The sequence below is a fragment of the Daldinia caldariorum genome (genome assembly GCF_022478825.1).
Source record: "Daldinia caldariorum strain CBS 122874 unplaced genomic scaffold F4812scaffold_22, whole genome shotgun sequence".
Classification (NCBI taxonomy): Eukaryota; Fungi; Ascomycota; class Sordariomycetes; order Xylariales; family Hypoxylaceae; genus Daldinia; species Daldinia caldariorum.
In genome coordinates, this window is record NW_025953058.1 from 375,161 (window position 1) to 387,713 (window position 12,553).

At 31.8% G+C, this 12,553-nt stretch overlaps 2 protein-coding genes across 2 annotated transcripts; one reads left to right on the forward strand and one right to left on the reverse strand.

The window, feature by feature from the left end:
- Positions 1 to 7,111: 7,111 nt before the first annotated feature.
- On the reverse strand, positions 7,112 to 8,504 carry F4812DRAFT_223056 (uncharacterized protein). Its single transcript, XM_047930458.1, has 3 exons — positions 7,938 to 8,504; positions 7,369 to 7,880; positions 7,112 to 7,303 (listed from the first exon to the last, which is right to left on the reverse strand). The coding sequence occupies exons 1-3, from the start codon at positions 7,980 to 7,982 to the stop codon at positions 7,219 to 7,221; spliced, it is 642 nt and encodes a 213-aa protein (XP_047786400.1). The 5' UTR covers positions 7,983 to 8,504; the 3' UTR covers positions 7,112 to 7,218.
- Positions 8,505 to 9,483: 979 nt separating this feature from the next.
- On the forward strand, positions 9,484 to 11,919 carry F4812DRAFT_222792 (putative TOS1-like glycosyl hydrolase-domain-containing protein). Its single transcript, XM_047930456.1, has 4 exons — positions 9,484 to 9,864; positions 9,921 to 10,396; positions 10,456 to 10,625; positions 10,716 to 11,919. Exons 1-4 carry the CDS (start codon positions 9,628 to 9,630, stop codon positions 11,183 to 11,185), a joined length of 1,353 nt encoding a protein of 450 aa, XP_047786401.1. The 5' UTR covers positions 9,484 to 9,627; the 3' UTR covers positions 11,186 to 11,919.
- Positions 11,920 to 12,553: the final 634 nt, after the last annotated feature.

Genomic DNA, 12,553 nt, shown 5'->3' on the forward strand with positions numbered 1-12,553 from the left:
TACGTTTTACTTATCCTTTTAAGCGTAAATTAATTTAATTATTTTTTATTAATGATTTTATAATCTTATTTAATAACGCTTTTATTATAATATTGGTTGGGTTATATATATTATAAATTTAATAAATATTATTTATTTTTTAATTTTTATAAGATTGTTATAAGGTTATTAGGTTAATTATTAATTTCTTTTTGTTAATGTTTCTTATTTATATTAGGTATTAATATAAGGAAAAAAAATTAATATATAAAATAAGGGGAGCTTTAGGGATTAATAATTAGTTTAAAATAATATTAATAAAATAATAGATAATAAAGCTTATGTTAAAACTTTATATTATTTTATAAATTTTATTAATAAATATATTATAAATAACTTATTTATATTTAATAAATAATTAATATATAATATTTTTAATAATTTAAAGTTTATTACTTTAATTTATAAATTTTTTATTGTTTAAAATAATAATATAATTAATTTATAAGTTAAAGTTTTTATTATTTGCAAATAACTTATTAATAAAAACGTATAATTGTAAATTTTAAAGATTTAAGTTAATATAATTAAATTTTTATAATTAATTATCTATTTGTTATTTAATCTTAATATTAAAAGCTTTAATTTTCTTTAAGTTAGGCTTAAGGTATTAAATTATTATTAAATAGTTAAAAACGGCTTCGGGTTAGTATATGGAGGAAATGTACGCTTTTTAAGCCCTTTGTTCTACAAATTATTTAATTATATCCAAAGATTTAATATTTAATAACGCTAATTTTTCAGCTTATTCCTTTTGAATAATTATGATTTTATAATCTTTTTTTTAAATAGTAATATAAGAATTGTTAAAATCTTCAATCCTATTATTTAGGATCTTTTAAGGACGTATTTTAATCCCTACTTTGGTAAATGCTTTATCCTTAGCGGTAAGGAATTTTATTGTGCTTATATTTAGGGTATTGTCCGTTTGAAAGTTAATAAGCTTAAAGGGGTTTATATTTATTATTAATAAATAAGGGTTAAATATTAATGATTTTATATGTAATTTTCGTTAATAATAATATAAATAAGTTTTGAACTAATAGGTGCTTAATTCCGTAAGATTATATAGTAATTTAATAATATATAACAATATTTTTTTAGGGTATTTATTTTTTAATTCCATTAATAGGCGCATAAAAATTGTTTTTTATATTAGCGTTTTTAATTAAATATAAGTTATAATAATATTCTTTATTATAATTTTTATTTTTTATTATTTAAATATAGGGGCTAATATTAATATTAATTATTAATTAGCTTTTTAGATAATAAGTGTATATATTATTATGAATTTTTTATTGGAGTTGCTATATTTTTAGACTATTAAACATAATTTTTCATATAGTATAAAAATATTTTTACCCTTAATTTTTTAAACTATTTATAATTTAAATATTGTTATTTTTTAATATATTATTATATTATATATTTTAAATTGTAATATACTTTTATTAAAAAGGGCATTTAATTTTTTTATATTTAATATTTTATATAATTTTTTTAATATAATTATTTTATTATTTATTTATAATTATAATGTTAAGATAAAATTATTATATTTTTTAATATTAATATATAAAGTAATAATATATAATAAATTATTAATATATATTAGATCTTTTTTTAAAATAATTTAATAATTATTAAAGTTAAAAGTGAAATTAAGTAATTTAATTTTAACTTTCTTTAATAAAATTAAGTTTTTTTTAAATTAAATATATAATTTAATATATAAATTTCGGAACGTAAATATGTTATTTAACGCACTTAAAGTAATTGTAATATCCTTTTCAGTAATTATAATAACTTTATATAGTTCTTTTTAATTACCTTTTTCCTTATAAACTAATACCTCGCTTCCGATGGGTAAGGATATAAGAAGAGTTATTTTAATGTTAGGGCCGTTACGGGTGTTTAGGGCGTTTTGTACGGAGCGTTGTAACTTAATCTTTTTAATTTCCGTTATTGCCTTTTAAATTGTTTATGCCCTTTGGATTTATATGGTAATAAGTGGTAAGTCTATGTTAATCTTAGGGTAGGTGCTGAAAATTAGTAGGGTTAGGATAAGGCCATTTGGATTAGTAATGTTATTAATTATTTTTATAATTATTTAAAAACGTAACGTTTTTAAATTAAAATCTTTAAGTTTATTAATAATAATTTTATATATTTTGTAAATAGGGTTATGGTACTTTTTAACTTTTTTAATAAATTAATAGGCTTTTATTAATATTTAATAATAGATAATCTTAATTACCCGTGCTTTATTGCAGAATTTGGAATTGTTAAAGTTCGTGCCCGTATTGTAAGAAATAATATTGGGTGGTTTAAAATAAGTGTTAATTTAACATTTTTTTAATATTTCCTATATTTCCTTTATAATAACGTTCTTTAAGAATTGCGTTACTTAAAAACTGGTGGCCGTATTAACAATATATAGGACCAATTACCCGTTTAAATATATTATATCAATAATTATCTTATAATTAAACTTTATATTTAAGTCTTTTAAAGTAAATTTAAATTATTAAAAAACTTTCCCCTTAATTTAATAATAATAATAGAATTTATTAATTTTTTTAAAATTATTTATATTAATATTATATTTAACTTTATTTAATAAATTATATAATTTATTAATTAATAAATAATTAAAATATATATATAAATATTATAATTTTATTTTTATAAAATAAATAATATTTTTTAATTAGAACTACAGATATTCCCATTTTTTTTTAATATTAATTGTTATACTATTTTTACATATAAATTAATTAATAACATTATTAAGATATACTTTTAATCGGTTCATATTCTTTAATAATAATAGAAATAAAATATTTAATTCTATAATATAAAAGTTTATTTTATTAAATAAAATATTTATTATAATAATGTTAAGTGATTTAATAGGTAATTTATTATTAAATTAAATATTAACTTTTTTAATATAAGTATTGTTTATTTTTAATTATTTATTTAGGTATTCTTTAATAAAAGTTAGGTATTATTCTTTTTTAATTATAAATATTTGGGCTGCTTTTATATCTAATATAATTCCTTAGAAAATGTTCTTTATATATTAATTTAATATAAAAATAATATCAGATTTCGGATTGTCTAAAAGGAAATTAATAATAAAACAGTGATAAAACGCTTAATTAAATAAATATGTAATTATTATATATAAATTACTATTTTTATCCGGATTTATTATTAAATAAGCTATTTTATCTCCTTTGTGGTTAAATTCCGAATCTAAGTTTTTAATTCCTTTGTAATTTATTAAGAACGTTATATAATTCTTTTTAAAAAAGCCTTATTTAACCTTCCATTTGTCCTTAACCTTCTTTTATTTATATTCTAAATATTTAATAAACTAATATCCATCTTTTTTACATATTTAATATCGTCGTTTCCAAATTTTGGAAGATTATTTTATATTATATTTACTTTTTTTATTATTGTAATAATATTTATAATTAATATAATAAATATAGTTATTATTATTATTATTATTATCTTTATTTATTATAAATTACCTTACTTTTTTTATCACTTTGTATATTTTAATAAACGTTCGGAATTTATTTATTAAGTTTTTAAATTATATTAATAATTTAAAAAGGGCATATTATAGTTGGGGCATAATTTAGTAAGTTTAATATATAATTGTAATAAGTTATTATTTTCTTTTAAAATTAGGGCTTAACGCCTTTTAGTATAATAATAATTTATCAAATAAAATTTAAAATATTTTTATATTATTTTTCCTTTTATTTTACTTTTTTACTTTAATATTAAAAAAAGTGGTAGAAATTTAATTATAATGGTATTAAATTTTATTTTATTTTATATTAAAATGTTGTTTTATAATTAAATATATGTTTATAAAATATTAGAATTAAAATATATTATAAAGAAAATAAATAGCCATTTTCTTTAATAAAATAATAAAAAATATAATATAAAATTAAATTTATTGTATTCTGGCCGTATAATAAATATTTAAAAAGAAACGGAACTTATTTTTAAGAATATTATATATTTTTCTTATATAATTATTTTTATTATTTTATACTTTTTTGAAATAACTAACAATTATTAAAGGGTATATTTCGTTAAGGATTTTTATTGGGGGAATATTATAATAAATGTTTCTTTACTAATTACCAATTGGCATAGGGGCTTATGCTTATTAATTATTTGGTTATATAGGTAATGGAGCCGTTTAGGAGGAGGAAACGTAATTTCTGATAGGTTGATTTCCTCTTCCTTGTCCGGCGCCTTAAGGAGCTGCCGGTGTTATGTATGGACTACCCGGTGGCGGTCTAGGGGGTCCAGGAACATTTCCCGGGACCGGTGGGCTGGTTAATGCTTTTTGCATTGGGCTATTATTATATACGAAATTATACCCTTATCCATACCTTTATTAAGTTATATATGTAAGATCATTAAGGTAAACATTGGTGGCAGTCTGGGGGGGCGCAGCCGTTCTTTAATAGACGGGGGGGGGCAAGGAGGTAAAAGGGGGGCTAGGGGTCTGATGCTAGAGGGGCTGAGTTACAAGCTTCTATACTTAGATAGGTGGCGAAATGTGGAAGATTAATGACGGGTTATTAGGGACAGGGGGGGGTTATTTTATTACCTACGGGGTTGGTAATGGATATTATATGTGGGAAAGGGGTTAGCTAACTGGGGTAATAAATTATATTAAAACTTATTTTACATATATTAACGTTTAAAAGTTATAAACTGTAAATTATTATTGTTATAATGTAATATATATGCGTGTAAATACCCATATATTTGGGTAAATTAGTCCTTAATTAATATTATATATTAATACCTTTTATATTAATATATTAAGTTATTTTTATTTAATTATTTTTAATTTATTTAAATTTTACATTAATAATTTACGCAATAATATAAGGTTAATAAATATTTTAACGTAATTAACATTATATTATTTTATATAAATATTTTATTATATTAATATAATTTAAAACATTAATTATAAAAGTTTTAATATATTTATAAAGTTTGTTATTATAAATCCGTAAAATTGATTTTAATATTTATTTATTATTTCTTTAAAAATATAAATATATGATATATTTATGTTAATAATTTTTAAATTTATTAACGTAAATAGTATTTAAATTACTTTTTACTTAAGGATAGCCGTTTGGGGGTTAATTAACTCTTATTTTACAGCCATATGGTCAAAATACTAAATAAGGGTTATTCGTCCAGGTATATAGTTCATCAAAGCTTGTAACTCATTTATATTTTCTATTTTAACTGGGTTAATTATTATAACACAAGCTTGTGCTTGCGCTGAAGTTTCTAGTTAAAATATTATAAGGTATTTATAATAAATAGAAGGTATTAATTTAATTAATAATATTAATAATAAGTTGGAATTATAATAAATAATAAAAAATTTAAAAAGGTTAAGTAATAAAGTAAAACAATAATCTTTTATAAATTTAAAATATATTTATAAATAAAAGAAAATATATTAATATTATATATATTATTACGATAAAATCTTTTTAATTATTATAACAGTAACTTTTTTAACTTTATTAATTTATATTATTAAATCTTTAATAACATTAATTAATATTAATAAGTACATATATATAATATATAGCAATAAATAAGTAAATTAAATAATAATAAAAATAAAATTAATATATTAATAATGTTTAAGGAGGGAAAAATCTATCTAAGGCTAACTAATAATGTGATGTCCTTTTATATAATAATAATAGGTATACTGTTTCTCCTTCCAGTATTGGCGGTAAGGCACTTTATCCCCAATAAGGTGCCTACGCGCCGATGTTACACAACCACCAATTATATTAACATTTAACTTATATTATTACTATTTACTTAAAATTAAAACCTTAATTATTACATTTTAACGAACTTAAATGTAAATTCGTTACATATTAATAAATCTTAATTTTCAAGTAAATAATAACTATATAAATTAAATATTAAAATAAATGTTAAAATATTTATTAAAAATTTAAAATTCTTTTTTTATATAAATTAAATATAAAACTTAAATTAATAATTAAACATATAATAATTTATATAAACTTACCGTTTTACTTATTTAAAAGCTTATATACTTTAAATTAAAATGGATTTAATAATTTTAAAAATTAATTTATTTAAACTTTTTAAATTTAAATTAATTTAGCTTAATCCAGTTTAATTTACATTTCTTAAGCTTTATTATAGATTATGTTAACGTTTTACCACATCCCTCGTTACCCCGTTTCTTAATTGTTTAACTAATGCTTTTTCTAATAGCTATTAATTTGTAATATAATATAAAAATATTAAAATTTTATTAAAAAAAATATAAAATAATATATATTAAATTAAAAATAATAATTTTCATTCATTTTAATATATTAAAATTAACTTTTTAATCTTTTTAAAATTACGTAATTAATTTAATATTATTAAATTTCATTATTTTTAAATATTTTAACTTTTTATATTTATTTAATATAAATTAAAATAAAAATGGGGAAAATAACGGCTTCATTAATTTAAGTAATAAAAAGTATTAAGAAAATAAAAATAATTTTTCAAAATTCTTTATAATTTAATTTATGTAAATATATTTTTTATTTTTTTTTTACTTTATATTAAAATTTCTATTATTACTAATTTTAATATATATTTAATTTTAAAATTAGATTATATTAAAGAGAAATATAATTAAGTTAAAACTTCAAATTGCATCTTTACATCTATTTTATTTAATTAAATATAAATTTATTTATATTTATTTTATAAATTTGGTTACAGTACTCGTAGAGTTACAGCACTTTGTACCAACTAAGCCCCGCTTAGTTGGTCCTTTAAAGGATGCGAACGGACCAACGGGTAAATCATACTTGACCGCGAACCACCAATACCCCACTTAAGCACTCGGAAATAAACAACAACTTGCTGAGCGGCTGATGTCTTAGAATCCGGGTACCTGCAGGTCAGTATAGATACCTAGATCCCGCACGGAAAGAATTCTCGAACAGCATCCGGGGACGGCATCGGCAACGGAATGCAGTGAACCCTAATAGAACGGCGAGGCGAGTGATTATTCGCATTTCGCATTGCATCATAGCGGAAGCACAACGTAATTTACATTATTTCGCCCTGGTGGGTGCGAGACGATGCTATTGGAGCGCGATGAACGGCGCCCAGGCGCTTGAGGAAATAGAACGGACTCAACTGTCGTCAGCCACGCGCGTCATCTGGGTCAGCGGCTTGGGGAATGAAATTAAACCGTACGTATATTTCAATTCACCAGATGGGAATTTCCGCACCGCCGTAATCATGGACCTCCCATAGGTGCGCGAGCTCTGTTCGACCCTGACATTACGGGGTGAAGCAAGAACTTGCGCACAATAGCAGCGGCTCTGTCCTCTTGTATGGCCGTGACGGTTCCAACGCTCCACGACAGCTGCAATCATCGGCAAGATGACGTGTCGGTACCTGCATTGCTGGAATCTACCAGTGAACCAATATGCGATCAACCACTCAGGGGGGGATTGCGTCAATTCAGGTACCGTGAGGTAGGTATAAAGAAGTTCCTTTATTGACCTAATTAAACCTAAAGAACCTAAAAAGCTGAGAAAGCCTTTGCTGAAGCTGTCTAGTAGCATTCGGCGATATTCAAATGTCTTGGGGACTCGGCGATTTTTAAGCGTATACGAAAAAAAAATATTTATTATTAAAAAGCCATTGAAGAAGACATTCGAGTAAAAGTAACTAATAAGAACTGCAAGGTTGTCGTCCTCTAGCTAGCAAAGTATAAACTTTAGTAATGTACCTACCTTACTACATAGGAGATCTCTTACCGCACATAGGTAGTAGAGGGAGGTAGAGGTAGTATCACCTCTCATGTAATGGCCGGTGATGATCGCATTAGGGGAACACGCTACGTAAGTTCTCTAGCCCTGGCCTGTCCAACTAAAACGGGCTTTGGTCTTGGACTAAAAAAAGCGAACTTAGCAAAGTCGGAAATTTTCCGTACCCCAAAACTTTTTTCGGACCCCTTATTTGATCCCATTTCCAGCTTCCTAATATCCTCTTTTTTTTCTACTACTCATGAGGCAAGCCTGTGGCACAAGAATCTGTCGCATGGCCAAGAAGACAATAAAGTATGCTATCTTAAGATACAATCAATCTCACTCCACTAAGCCGTAATTGACTCTTTCTTCTTTGTGTATCCGAATGACCAACACAAAACCTGCTCGTGGGATTCTTTGCTGCTCGTTGTTCAACTGGTCTAATATCAACGAATATCAACGGCTTTATCTGTTAGCCTGTTAGCGCAGTCAATGTCCTGATCTGGCCGATCGAAATGAATGCGCTAAAAAGCTTGGTTCTGACGAAATGAGCAGAAACTGGGGTTAATACTACTAGTGCATCGTCCTATCATGGCGCAATAGCTATGACCACGATTATTGCCCGCAAGTGGGTAATTGAGAAGAAGTTAAGGTCGTAGCGTTGTGACGATCAGACTTCTCACAGTCCATTACAAGCCCATCGTGGTCCATCGTGGTTCATCTTCATCCATTGGAAATTCACCCATGGAATGAAGGGGTAGCAGGAGAATAAGGCTTTTGACAGGAAATAAAATCAGACCAAAGCTCCAGGAAAGCCTAATGTGGCATGTGGTGTGTTCCTATTGATGGTTCTTGGCTTAGCGGCAGATCCCCCTGATCTTGACCTCTTCTGGGAATAGATGACAGAAATGATACTGAACTATGTATGGACAGATGGACAGATGGGATACATACAATCCCACGCCAAATTCGCTATGTCGGGCATGTCACCGATTCATGCAGGATGCAAGGTACAGAGAGCTGCAGTACCACTCCGGCCACTCTAACCTAGTCACTTTTTTCGTCCATCTTCCAATCATCTCCGTTTCAGGGTCAAGCTATGGTCCAGCCAGCCCAGCTCAGCAAGAGTTTGACAAGATCCTTAGGTAGCAAAGTGCCATACATCCTTGTCCTTTCGTGGCGTTTATCTTTTGAAACTAACATTCTGCTCCCACTCCCTCCATGGCGTCCCCAAGTTCCTGACTTTAAGTCTTTAATCTTATTTACCCACCCCCTTTCCGCTCGTTACTTTGCTTCCCTTCTTCCTCTCTTGTTGACTTTCGATTCATCATTGTCGTCGTCTTTCTTTGCCCGGAAGCAATTCGCTGAGTCATTCATTGTAACGGTGATTCTTCACCAAGTCGCTCCTTAACAAACAAACAATCATTCAATTCACTTCAGGCGAAAGAGGTTCTGTTTAGCGCTTCTTGATTTGCCTTGTCTGCGGGTTTGCTTGTCCACGTTCACTTCATAGCTTATTGTCATTCCGGCCACGTTTTCGAGAGAAAAGGTGTAATCCAAAATCCACAAAAAATACAATACATTCAACGAGTCGAGGGACGCGAAATATTTCCATACGAAGAGTATATACCATCTTTGGATAACTTATCATTCGCAAAGGACAAACGTCATCATCAAGGACTTCCCTTCGATCGTCGCGATGAAGTACTCGACCGCGCTCGTCGTGGCCACGGCCTCGGCGGTCAATGCAGGATACTGTAACGATGCCTTCGAAGAATTCGGAAACTTTTTCTGTCCCAATGCGGTTAAGCAAGTCAAGTACACTGGTCTTGACATTGCGGGCAAGTACCGCGCCGTTGCGCAGATGGACAACAATGGTCTTTGCACGTTCAAGGATAAGGACTACTCTGGTCCCATCGCCCCATTTGACGAGGACGTGAGTATCAATTCCTTTTCCGCGAGACGATCCCCCCATTTCTAACGCAAGCGCAGTTGACTTTGCACTTCCGAGGCCCTCTCGAACTGAAGACGGTTGCTGTCTTCACTCCTTCCTCGGCATCAGCCAAGCGCGAGGTCCAGAGGCCTCACTCTAAGCGTCACGGCCACCAGCACCTTCATAAGAAGCACCACGAACATGCTCAGGCCGAAAAGCGCGAAGACATGGTCGTCGCCACGATTAATGGCCAGGTGGTGTCATGGGTGAACAACTACTTCGGTGGTGCCGCCGCGACACCTGCCCCGGCTCCAGCTTCCACACCTGCTCCTGCTTCCGAGCCCGCTTCTCCGGCGGCCGAACCGGCTTCCTCGGCCTCCGAGAAGCCCGCCTCGTCGTCTGGTTACCCCACGGCCGATGTTCCTGCTGGCGACTTCCAGCGCGTCGCCTACTACAACGCCAAGGACCAGGTTGCCGACGGCCTGGTTTTCCTCGGCAACTTTGGTGACCCGGCTATTTCCGGTACTTGGGATACGTGAGTTGCGAAGTCAAGGATAAGTGAAAGCATTATCACAGTGGCTAACTCGCTTGCAGTGTCTGGGGTGCCAGTTTGGCCTACGCTAACGAGGAGGGCACCGGCGCTGCTCCGTCCCCTACCGTCCTTAAGGACTGCCGTATCGACGACACCAAGGAAATCATCATCGCTTCGGACCAGAAGTGCGATGATAGCTGCGGCGCCGTTCGCCCCGGATCTGTCGCCTACAGTATGTTTTGCCCCTCATCAAGAAAGCAGGAGTACAGTTAAGGTTAGGTAGTTGTTATCCTGAATAATAGGTACTAATGGAATTTCGCAGAGGGATTCGGCGGCTCTAACAAAATTTTCCTTACCGAGTTCTCCATGCCCCTGAGCGGCCAGACCGGGTGGAACATGGACATGCCCGCGTACTGGCTGCTGAACGGAGCGATCCCGCGAACGGGCCAGTACAGCAAGTGCAGCTGCTGGACCGGCGACAACCAGAGCCCGCAGCAGGGCGGTTGCGGCGAGGCCGACATCATCGAGGTTCTCCGGTCCGGCGACACCAAGGCCAAGTCGACGTTCCACTTCGCGGCCGGCACGGGCGACTCGCACTACTTCGACCGCCCGACGGGCAAGACCATGAAGGTCGCCGTCGTCTTCCAGGCCTCCTCGTCCACCGCCTCCATCAAGGTCCTCGACGACAGCTTCGACATGACCGGCACCAGCCTGACCGCCGACCAGGTCCAGGACATGATCAACGACGAGCCCGACGTCAACCTCTTCAGCTTGATGAGCTTCGGCGCGTAAAAGCGGGATTCTTTGAAGAGGGGATGTGGACGGGGACCGGGACAGGGACCGGTCACGAGGGACGAGGGTGATAGAGGTGTGGGGAAGGGAAGGGAAGGATATGACCTAGAGGAATGAGAGAGGAAGAAAGGATAATGGCCTGGGGATGGCGACTGACGTCTGCTTCTCTGGGCTTGCTGTTTCTTTTGTGCTTGCTTGTGTGTGTGATTTCTACGATGGATATAGGAGCAGTTTTGTAACGTGTTTTCCTGTGCCCGATATTCCCCTTTTTGCATATTTTGATTTGATTGGATTCTTCAACGTCTGTGGATCTTGCCCGTTGATCCCAAAGCATTTGCTTTGTATGTCTGTGTGTATGTATACATGTATGTATGTGTGAAGTCGCAATTATCATGAAGTTGGGCTAATTTCGAGATTTCTTGGTACGCGCTCTATATTAGAAAACCTGTTATTGGAGGTGGGCCGGCAACAGATAATGGGTGGTCAAAAGAAGGTTTGCTAGGTGTCGTATTGCGCGGGTCCCCGTCGTGAGACCCTTGAGGCTGTCGGGAACAGCCCGAGACAGATCTGGTGTTCTGTAATACTTCGCTTGACTTTACTTTACCGACAGTGTACACTACCTACCTATCGCTACATCATTTCCCGATCGTAGACCCGTTATTTTCTCTTAGACAGTTAGATTTCTGAGGTACTATGTACTTTGTGTTATATTGACATTTATAACAGGTGCCTATTCCATACATGATAGCCTACCATATGGCTCAAGCAACTTCGATACACCTATTTACAGCAAATAGCCTATTGGAACCAGCTTCCATAAAAAACGATTTGCTCAGATAATCCTACGCCAATCATAATTTACAAAGGCAGGTAGGTACAGTACCGAACATAGCCTTCGTTCCCCTAATCCTTGCCTTCTCCCCTACTCTTTACCTTTTTTGTTTCCTTCCGCAACAGTATGTTATACATCTAACCGCGTTTATTTTTCACTCGATTAACTTATCTGCTACCCTTGACGACCGGGTAGGAAGAAGGATGCGCGGAAATCTCAAGGTTTCCAGATTTCTAGGTAAAGAACGCACCCCAAGCCACGTGCCTTTGTGCGCAGGATTTGCTCGGCGCTGGCCCCCCGTGGACGAGAATAGAAACATGCTGTAGAATATCCGATGCTGCGTCGTGAAACCATGTACCTGCCTAACCTTCCCCTCTTCCTTCTTGCAGGCGAGAAAAAAAAGTTTATCTGATCCAGGTGCCCGGTGCCCAGGTTTGTAGGGATTCTGTCAGCCAGCTTATTTTTAGATGTTTCTTTATGCGGGATTGTTAAAGTTCTTGGCTGTTAGGCACGAGCTTAAGGTTCTCTGCATCACT